This window comes from Triturus cristatus, chromosome 3_1 (genome assembly GCF_964204655.1).
Source record: "Triturus cristatus chromosome 3_1, aTriCri1.1, whole genome shotgun sequence".
NCBI lineage: Eukaryota > Metazoa > Chordata > Amphibia > Caudata > Salamandridae > Triturus > Triturus cristatus.
The window spans coordinates 873708890-873719238 of NC_140583.1; the positions used below are offsets into that span (position 1 = coordinate 873708890).

Sequence of the window (10349 nt, forward strand, 5' to 3'; positions counted from 1 at the left end):
TACTTAGGTGACCCACAGAAAATACAGGTATTTTTAACTCAGATACTGATGCATTTTTCCTGTAGGCCTTCCTCATTCCCTACTAACCATTCTAGGGTGGCGTTTGCTATCTCCTACTTGGCTGGAGATGCAGCCAATTGGGCGGTGCCTTTAGTACGCCATAATGATCCGGTATTATCGGATTGGGACGAGTTTCGAGCCGCTTTGGAGGGGGTGTTTGACAGGAGAACAACCACTTTTAGCGCTGACAAGGAGCTATTGGAGTTAAAACAAGGGAGAACGGAATTAGTAACTTACTTAACCACATTCAATCGGTTGGTAGCGGAAGCGGCGTGGCCAGAAGAGAAGAGAATGTCTCTTTTCTATCAGGGATTATGTAACGAGTTAAAAGACGTAATCGCTCGAATCGATCCTCAGCCCAGGACATGCGAGGCTCTCATTAGTCTGGCATTGCGGTTGGATGGTCGTATTACCGACAGAGGTGGGGATCGGTTTAGGGTAGAGAGAAGTAGGAAGGAGGCCACGGTAAGTGAGACAGCTGCGGAGCCCATGGAAGTGGGAGCGGTCCGTGCTCAATTGTCAAGAACTGAAAGAGAGAGCAGACGAACACAAGGCTTGTGTATGTACTGCGGAAAGAAGGGGCACTATGTCCGTGAGTGTCCAGCTAGGCCCAAAAGACCAGGGGGAAACTACAGGAACAAAAAGGCTATCGCCACGGTGGCGGGAGTAGAAGTTCCCGTAAAGGAGAGTGAAACAGCAGAGATAGTAGTGGTTCCCAGGTGGACGATTCCCTCCCTGGACACTCAACCACAGGGTGAGACAGAAAGACATTTGGAATTGAGCATGTGGTTAGAAACCAGAGTGCAAACCTTTCAGATCACCGCTATGTTGGATTCAGGGGCCACGGGTAATTTTATCCATCAAGGATTAGTGGACAAATTAGCTATAGGAAAGACAAAGCGCGATATCCCCGAGGAAGTATTAGCGGTTGATGGCAAGCCTCTCACCTCCGGACTGCTCATAGAACAAACCGAGACTGTCAAGTTAACCTGTAGAGCGGGCAACATGAGTCACATAGACTGGTTGGCCTTAAATATCATTGATGCGCCTCAGTATGAGGTTATTCTGGGGATGCCGTGGTTCAGCCTTCACAATCCCACCATTGATTGGAGACGTAGAACCGTTCAGTTCTTCTCGGAGGATTGTCAAGAGCATATGATGCTAGGTGGGTGTTCGGGGGCCACCGTGTTGGCTAACACATGGGTCGCAGCCACGGCCGCAGAAAAGGAGGTGGTCTTACCCAAAGAGTATCGGATCTTTTCTGATGTATTTAGCAAAGAACAGGCCGAGTCTCTTCCACCACACCGTCCGTATGACTGCCAAATAGATCTAGTAGAAGGTGCTACGATTCCAACGTGTAGAGTATATGCGCTCTCCGAACCCGAAACGAAACATCTCAGAGAATATTTAGACCATTTTGTGGAGATAGGGTTCATTCGCCCTTCCCGGTCACCGGCGGCATCGCCTTTGTTTTTTGTTAAAAAGGCTAATGGAGATTTGAGGGCGTGCTGCGACTATCGCATGCTAAACAAGAATACAGTACGGAACCGGTATCCTCTACCACTCATACCGGTTCTTTTGGATCAAGTTAGGGAAGCAACAATTTATACGAGGTTGGATCTCCGAGGGGCGTATCATTTGGTGCGCATACGTAACGGGGATGAGTGGAAGACGGCGTTTAAAACTCGCTATGGTCTGTTTGAGTATCTGGTAATGCCGTTCGGGTTGTGTAACGCCCCGGCGGCATTCCAGTACTTTTTGAACGATGTCCTTAAAGATTTCGTGGACAGAACAGTGGTCGTATATATAGACGACATATTGATTTATTCAGAGAAGGTCGACAGTCATCAGGAACATGTGTCACAGGTGTTACAGGAGCTGAGAAAGCACAGCCTTTTTTGCAAACTAAGCAAGTGCGAGTTTGGGGTGAAAGAAGTGGAATTTTTGGGAGTGATACTCCGTCCGGATGGTATGAGTATGTCGGAACGAAAGGTGCAGGCTGTACAGGATTGGCCGGTTCCCCAAAACGTGAGGGAGGTACAGTGCTTCCTGGGGTTTTCGAACTACTATCGGAGATTTATACAAGGGTTTTCACAAAGGGCCATTCCGATTACCCGGTTGCTTAGGAAGGGAGTAGTATTCGCCTGGACCAACGAAGCCAATCAGGCCTTTGAATATCTCAAAGAGGCCTTTACATCTGCACCGGTCTTGAGACACCCACAATTAGATGTCCCATTCATCGTAGAGGCGGATGCATCTAACGAAGCGATAGGGGCAATCCTTTCACAAAGGGACAAAGACACAGGGCAGCTTCACCCGGTGGCCTACCTTTCACAAAAGATGTTGCCTGCTGAGAGGAATTATAATATTGCTGAAAAAGAACTCCTCTCGATCAAAAAGGCTTTCCAGGAATGGCGCCCGTATCTCTTGGGTGCTAGGTTTCCGGTAACTGTTTATTCCGACCATCGGAATCTACAATATCTACGAACGGCTCGACGTCTGTCACCTAGACAAATGAGGTGGATGCTTTTCTTTGAAGAGTATAATTTCGTCATCACCTTCCGTCCTGGGGCCGACAACAGAAAGGCAGACGCATTGTCCCGAGTAATGGCGGTGGAAGGAACAGAGACGGATGTAAAAGAGTCTATTATACCACCGCACAAGGTCATTTGTACCATACGAGCGGAAGAGTATCTGGAAGGCATAAGAACAAACAGGAGTCAGGAGGCTTGGAGCCGTTGGGCGGACAAAGGCCCAGAACGCAAGATCCAGGAGGGACTGCCGTTCATGAACAAGAAATTGTTCCTGCCCACACAGGCACTTCAAAAAAGGGCTTTTGAATGGTGCCACGACTCTCCTTTGGCAGGGCATCCGGGCATTCTAAAGACCACGCTGTTGGTACAAAGATATTTTTGGTGGAAATCATTAGTCCAGGACATAAAGAATTGGGTGTCGAGGTGTGAAGATTGCGCAAGGGGGAAGACGGACACCTCCGCAAGTAGAGGCAAACTGGTTCCCTTACCTACCCCAGGTGCACCCTGGCAGAACATCAGCCTGGATTTTATCACAGGCCTCCCGGTGGATCAAGGGTATACGGCCATACTAGTGGTGATCGACAGTCTCACCAAGATGGGCCACTTTATCCCTTGCAAGACACTGCCTACCGCTGGGCAGACAGCACAACTGTTGTTAAAAAACATAGTGAAGCTCCATGGCATACCGCAGGTTATCGTGTCTGACAGAGGCCCTCAATTTGTGGCACGTTTCTGGAAAGGGTGGTGTAAGGCTCTGCAAATTGACTCAGCGTTGTCCTCCAGTTTCCACCCTCAATCGGATGGACAAACCGAAAGGTTAAACCAAACTTTAAAACAGTACTTACGATGTTATGCAGAAAACGCTCATGAATCGTGGGTGGACATGCTATGGATGGCAGAGTTGGCATATAATAACGCCCCACACAGCTCCATTGGAATGTCGCCCTTCAGGGCCAATTTCGGTTATGATGCGAGGATTTTGCCGTTTGTCATGCCCGGCCGGGTCCTCAACCATCCTTCGATCCAAGACCACATGAGAGTGTTGCGTCAAGGACACTTAAGAGTACAGAAGCATTTGGTGAAGGCCAAGATCCGATATAAAAACTGGGCGGATAAGCATAGACGGGAGGGCCCACAGTACAAAAAAGGGGACCGGGTGTGGTTGTCCACCAGGAATTTCCGGTTTAAGCTACGGAGTGTTTTTCACCCACGATACATCGGCCCTTATAGTGTGATGAAACAGGTGAATCCGGTAGCTTATAAGCTAAGGCTTCCAGGCTCCTTACGTATACACCCAGTGTTCCACTGTAGTCTGCTAAAACCAGCAAAGGGAGGAGTGCGAAAGCCTCCACCTGCACTAACCACGGATGTCGGTCAGGAATATGAGGTACGACGTGTGGTAGATTCAAAGTATCGAGGGAGTAACCTGTGGTTCCTAATCTCCTGGAAGGGGTACTCGGCTGAGGAGGATTCGTGGGTGCCCAGTGCCAACGTGCACGCGCCAGCTAAACTCAAGTCTTTCTACAAGAAATACCCCGATAAACCGGGTTCTAGGAGGCGCCTGGAGGGGGACCTACTGTCAGGATCTGGGCTCAAAGCGCCTGCCACAACTACGATTCCCAGAATGCAATGTGCATGAGTGGGAGGAGCCACGGGCTTAAAACGCCCTGAACGCGCGCACGACGTTGTGCGTAATTATCGAATCCGAAGACTCGAGGAGCGGGGACCTTGTTACGGTGTTTCCCGCAATTTTGTTCGTGGAAGCCGACGAGATCGGCATTAGGAGTCACAGGCGGCAGAGACCGCACATCCAAGAGAAAGGCCGCACCGGCGAGATTGCCTGCAGCACGAGGACGGACCGGAGACCTTTGTTTTTCACTTCACTTGGACACCGAAGAAGTGTGTCCTCCGGAGTACGAGTTCCGCGCGCAGGCTGCGTGTAGGAGACGGGCGAATACCGGAGTTTCCACAAACTGCAAGTATGGGTGGTGGCCATTGTTAAGTCCTCGAAGAAGGGGACTCAGTACTTTATATCTAAGCTCCCGTCTAGCGACAGCACCTCAATTACCTTTCCTGAAAGGTCTGGATATTCCTTCTCTCGTGTGGGGTGTCGGGATTGAGCGGTGACGAAACCGCCATATTACCGTCCTGATTTACGACCGGTTCACTATTTCTAGTACAAGCTGGGAGTAATGGATGTGTATAGTACATAACCTTGGCTGCCAGGACAAGTAAGGCAGCCCTTCCAGACTTTGTCCTACAGGAACAGTAGAACATTTCATTTAGGTTAAGTTAGAGGGTATTCCATAGGATAGTGTGCAGTATAGAAAGGAGTGTCCAGTTGCAACGTCCTGATACCAATTCACCTAAGTTCCAGAGAAAGAAACGTCGGGTGTTCTGTTATTGCATTGTGTTTATATGTATCTTTCTTCATACATTCCCTAAGACACAGGGGTTACTATTTGTTTTGGGGTCAGCAGGCTCCCAAATGGGTGTTGGCGCATACGAGTCTGAGTGTGCATGTTTAAAATGAACTAAAGAAATCATTACTAGAATTGTTGAATTGGTAGCGAGAATTATCGAGAGTAGTAAACTGTATTGGCAGTGTACTTGTGTTTTGTGTTGCCTGTTAATTCTTTCTTTACAGGTTCTAATCCCCGCTGTTCCCATCCTTCCCTTCCCTCGCTTGATTGCTCCAGTCTTCCGTGCCTTTAGTGCAGGAAGTTGGTGACGTCGAGAGGTGGACCCCATATAGCGTCGCCCGAATCCTGAGGAGTATCGGAACAGGGACTGATTCTAACACCCACCCCATTGAGCTCATTATTAACTCAATCATAGGCCTACACCCGCAATATTTTCAACTCTATTAATTCTACGATTGCCGCTTGGCAGGTGTTAGGTCGAGAGGCAGGAAAACTACCATTATATTCCCCGCTCTTGCCAGTGGCTTACCACTCGAGCATATCCGTAACACAGGAGCAGGGAGCATTGCATACACTCGCGCAAGTGGTAATAACTAAGCTGCCAGATCTATTTCCGGGAGGCACTTTTGTGACTACCACTGACCTGGACTATATGCAGAATAAGACACTGCTCTTTGTGTTTTACATGCATAGACTGAAAAAGGCGTTGCAGATTCACTACCCCACATCCCCTATGGAGCCACCGGAGGCATTGGCGCTGCGCACACTTACCATGGCCCCCACCTGACACAAGCTAGTTACTAAGTTGTATCGCACTGCTCAGGAAGACTTGCCCCTCACATTGGGCAAGAGCCTTGGCACCTGGAATGAGCATCTCGACCCACCGCTCATGCAGAAAGAATGGGAAATCAGCTGCCAACTTACTAGCGTCCTCACCTCTAATGGAAATGTGCGTATTATACATTTTAAATATCTGCACCAGGTTTACTACACCCCATACAAGCTTTTTAAATATGGGCTTCGGGACACAGATGCTTATAAGCGATGCGGGGCTTTGGGGGCAGATATCTGGCATCTAGCGTGGACCTGTAGACGGGTGTCGGAATACTGGGCTGCTGTGATTACCATTCTATCAAAGATCATTGGGATTGCTTTGCAGGGCTCTCCACAGATATGCTTACTGGGTCTAGTTCCCTTCATAAAAGGTGCCGTGGGTAGGTTAGTGAGAGTGGCACTGATTGTCGCCAAACGTCAGGTGGCGATGGTGTGGGATAGTGCACTGAGCCCCACAGCGAAACAGTGGCTTAAAGATCTGTCATTTTGTAAAGAAAATGTAGTCCTGTATGGGGGGGGGGGGAGTTACCATCGTCCTCAAGGCCCATTGACATCTGGGAGCCCCTGTTAATATACTTGCGTACTGCTGCTGGGCCCGACTCACATGTCGCTGATTCTATGTAAACATGTATGCCACATGCTGTACGTAATGATGTCAATGTGTTTAAGTTCTTTCCCATGTATGCTTCAGATATAGTCACGTGTTTTTTGTTGTTTCTTTTTGTTTATTGTTTAATTTGATCAAGATATACTGTATACTGCTGTTCTTCTATCATTTCATTTTCCTCTTTTTCTCCGTAACTGTACATTGTACAAGAAGTTGTGAAAATGAATAAAAAAAAATATATATATGGGCAGAGAATGGGCGGGGCTTACACAGTATAATACTCTGTTACAGCATGCTTCGCAGAGTGAGCAGCGCATGTGTGCTGCCACTAGGCTCGACCTAAAAGTTAGTTGATGTTGGCAAAATCCGACTCAGTCTATTGGAAGACCCAGTATCCCTGTTAGCGACATACTGCTGTCAGTGACCCAAGATTGGTCTCCCCAGCAAAACCTCTTCACTCCTGTGGAAGCTCACGGAAAAATTCTTAGTCACTCATGATGGTTCACAAAGGACCTGGACACCCTGTTGTTGTCTTTATACACACAGCATATCTCAGACTGAAAATGAAGGAGAGTTCAGAAAAGAGCTGTCACTTCATTCCAATTGGGAGGATCCAGACTTTATATGTGAGCCCAGTGGGACTGAATCGCTTTGTGCTGCGGGTATCCATGTTGGTTATTACCGGAGCAAAAAGACCAACCCCTTTGTCCACTCCAAAATTGTCTGGCACTAAGCTCCACTGAAGAGGCTGCCAAATTGTCTTTGTGGCCCTTGGCGGTAGGAGACCAAAAGATTGGAAGGCATCTGACCAAGGAAATCCAGCAATGGAAGCTGCCATTTCTCCCTGAACACCCTGCTACAGCTTTCCTGAAACCCAGTCTTTCCATCAGAAATTTCAATCAGGATGTCAATTCATGCTTACTGCAGGGAGAGAGAAAAGCTTTTCTGAATCAGTGCGGGATACTGCCAGATAAACTGGAGAGCCTGAGGTGAATTCAGATTAAACTTTTTCCAGGTGGTACCTGAGGAAAAGTCGATAGCAAAGCAAAAACAGAGAATCTTTTGGGATTCTGGGTCCATCTGAATGTGGAGGTAAGCAACTTTTAAATCGAAAGATGCAAGGCAGGTCCGTGAAGTAACCAATGGAAGAATTGCTTGAAGTATCACCATATTCAATGGAGTACGTGAAATTAAGTTATGGTGTTCCTGAGGTCTAAGACAGGGCAGTAATCTTCTCAATGTTTTTGAACCAAATAAATGAATTGCATCTCTTAAACAGTTTTTTTCCTGGAACGGAAACAATGGCTGATCCGGCAAGCAAGTCTTGAATCCTATAGCACAGCCTTGCAGGGAAGAGGAGCTCAAGTGTTTTAGAAAACTTGAGAAGTTTCTAAAAATTGGACTCTGTAACTTTAATGAACACAGGAGTCCACAATGGCGGAGCCTAAAACCATTGCATATTTTATTAGTATCCCCCTACTACTTCCTTGCACAGTTATACTTGGAGATCTGCGGGTGAGGGTGGAGGATTACCTGTACCATTGCTTTTTGGAATCAGGTGCCCCTCCCCCTGGCCTCAACCCTTGCCTTGAAAGGGCTGGTTCTGCTGTCTCGAAGAAAAGGACAGACCAAATTCCCTCTCAAACCCCCTGCTTAACCTCTACTTGAATGGTCATAAGGGAGTCATCAATTTCTAATCCTCAGCAGACCTCTTTGACCATCTTTCCAAGCTGAAGACCACACAGCTTGGACCTGGAAAAGGGCAGCTATACAAAGAGAGATTTTTTAGTATTGTCCTTTAAGACCGCATGGAAATAGACACATCGGTAGAAGAGGCACACACATTTAAAAACTACAAAGAACCAGAAATGTTTTAAGGCATGAGCAAAGTAGGCAATTTCCCAGGACCCTCGGCTTCCACGGGTCACCTTGGAAAGTGAGCTTTCTATAGATCTAGCTCACCTCTTTTTCTGCTTACCTCTACTTCCGAGTTTGTCTTTCTTTGCCCAGTGGTACCTTTAAGATTTCTGTAGGTCCTGGAAAGACATATTTCAAGTGTTTTTTGTGAACTCAATTTACAAGATTCTGGTTGGCATCATGTGGGCTTCAATTCGCAGAAAATGGTTAATAATATTCGAAGTAGGTATGGACAGGGGGCCACAACATATATTTGGCCAGGGCCCAACAAAAATACTTGAGATGACAAAGCAAAGAACAATGACCCAGACAGGCACAAAGAACACATAGACTCAAGCAAAAGGGGAATGCTGAAGCAGGATCCTCAAATACACAGATAAACACGCTTTACAAATTCGCTAGCTGCCATAAAAGACATACATTAAGAAGCAATGAAGCAGGACCAGATTCAACACAAACTATTATAAGAACAAATTAGATAAGGTTACTTGCTAAACACCAGGAGCAGGTAACACATCTCCTTATCAAATACAAACAAAACAGCCAATGTTTAGTTCTGCTCCCGATTTTGTCGTGAGTGCTATTGGTATGGGGCGGGGCTAAAGTCAGGGAATGTCAACAAATAGTTTTTTGCCTTTTTAAATGATTTAGCTGGGTTAGGTAATCTTTGTCTACGGTACGAGGCGAGGGTCAACATATAATGAATGGGACGAAAGAGATGCACAGGTATGACATCTCTCTACTGTAATAACCTGTGGCCGCTGCACATTTATCACCCAGCCTTTTCCGCTCTGTCAAGCTGTGTTCTCACACCCTGAACCATTAATGCCTTAAGACTTGAAGGCGCTACATGTTGAGAGGGAATTTCATTCCTGCAACAAGCCTCTTATGGTACACAGATCGTTCATAAATGAGTAACTAGTTTTTTTCTGTTTTTCCCTAGGCTGAGAGGAGATGCAAATCCATCGATGAGAAAAACGCGATATTAAAGTATGAAAGAGAGAATGAGGAAATCCTTGCTTTGGAGGAAGAAAAATTCCAAGAGTATGCAAAGCATGTAATTGACGCAGTTATAGAGTCTGGCGGAGACCCTTCCCCTCTTGTCAAAGCAGCTCATGCTGGTTTTGGAGGCGGCCGAGGGCCAGTGTATGCAGACAGGGGGGGAATCAGGCCTAGTTACAAAGCGAAAGATAGCAGTGGGGTTGAGTTACCTACCTACCAGTGTAGCACTACTCAACAAATCAAAGAAATCTATGATCCCTGTGACATTAATAAGTCAAGAAAAAAATTGGGTTTTACGTGGTAAAGGAGGACATATTTGCAAATGCTTTGCTTACAACCTTAAAGAGAAAATACACATTTAAGTAACAGGTATAAAAACCAATTAAGTACAGCTGGGATAAAATCTAGGTGCTCTGCATGAACTTTGCTATCTTTCTAATGTGACTTATAGTAATCCAGTGACTGTTTTCCCTCAATGTGTTAATTTTCTCGCATTACTTTAATTTAAATATCATGTCTGGCAGCTAATGTGTCACTATTGTGTACTATATGACTTTAGGCCTCCAACGCAACACCTAATTTTCACAAAACATTTCACTGTTGTCTCTGTAATAAAGTAAGTTGTGGACTGTTTTATTTGCTCTGTATGTCAGAATTTGCGTATATACATAAAAAAAAATTGTGGATTGGGGACAGTAAATATTCATATTAATAAACAAATTGTCATTTTGTATCACGGCAAAATCAAGTTATGAGCGTGTGTGTATATATAAATGTATATATTCGAAACCGAAGCGGTCTACATGCGGTGCACTTACTTCACTGCTGGTGCCAGCGTTAGGGTTGAGACCATAAACACTCATAATATCAAAACCAAGACACTGAGACGCTGCACTCCCACAGGCTGATTTTGGGCAACTTCTTTCATTCACCAAACCTCATTCTTGTGCACGTTTTTCAGACACCACAACG

The 10349-nt window shown here is 46.2% G+C and overlaps 1 protein-coding gene across 3 annotated transcripts in view; it reads left to right on the forward strand.

Moving 5' to 3' along the window:
- CFAP210 (cilia and flagella associated protein 210) overlaps positions 1–10010 on the forward strand; it is a 232028-nt gene extending 222018 nt beyond the window's left edge. For all 3 annotated transcript variants that reach the window (XM_085645348.1, XM_085645349.1, XM_085645350.1), the window contains one exon: positions 9319–10010. In XM_085645348.1, the coding sequence (XP_085501474.1) occupies positions 9319–9681 (363 nt within the window). In that variant the 3' untranslated portion in view covers positions 9682–10010. The remainder of the gene's footprint in view (positions 1–9318) is intronic.
- The last annotated feature ends 339 nt before the right edge of the window (positions 10011–10349 follow it).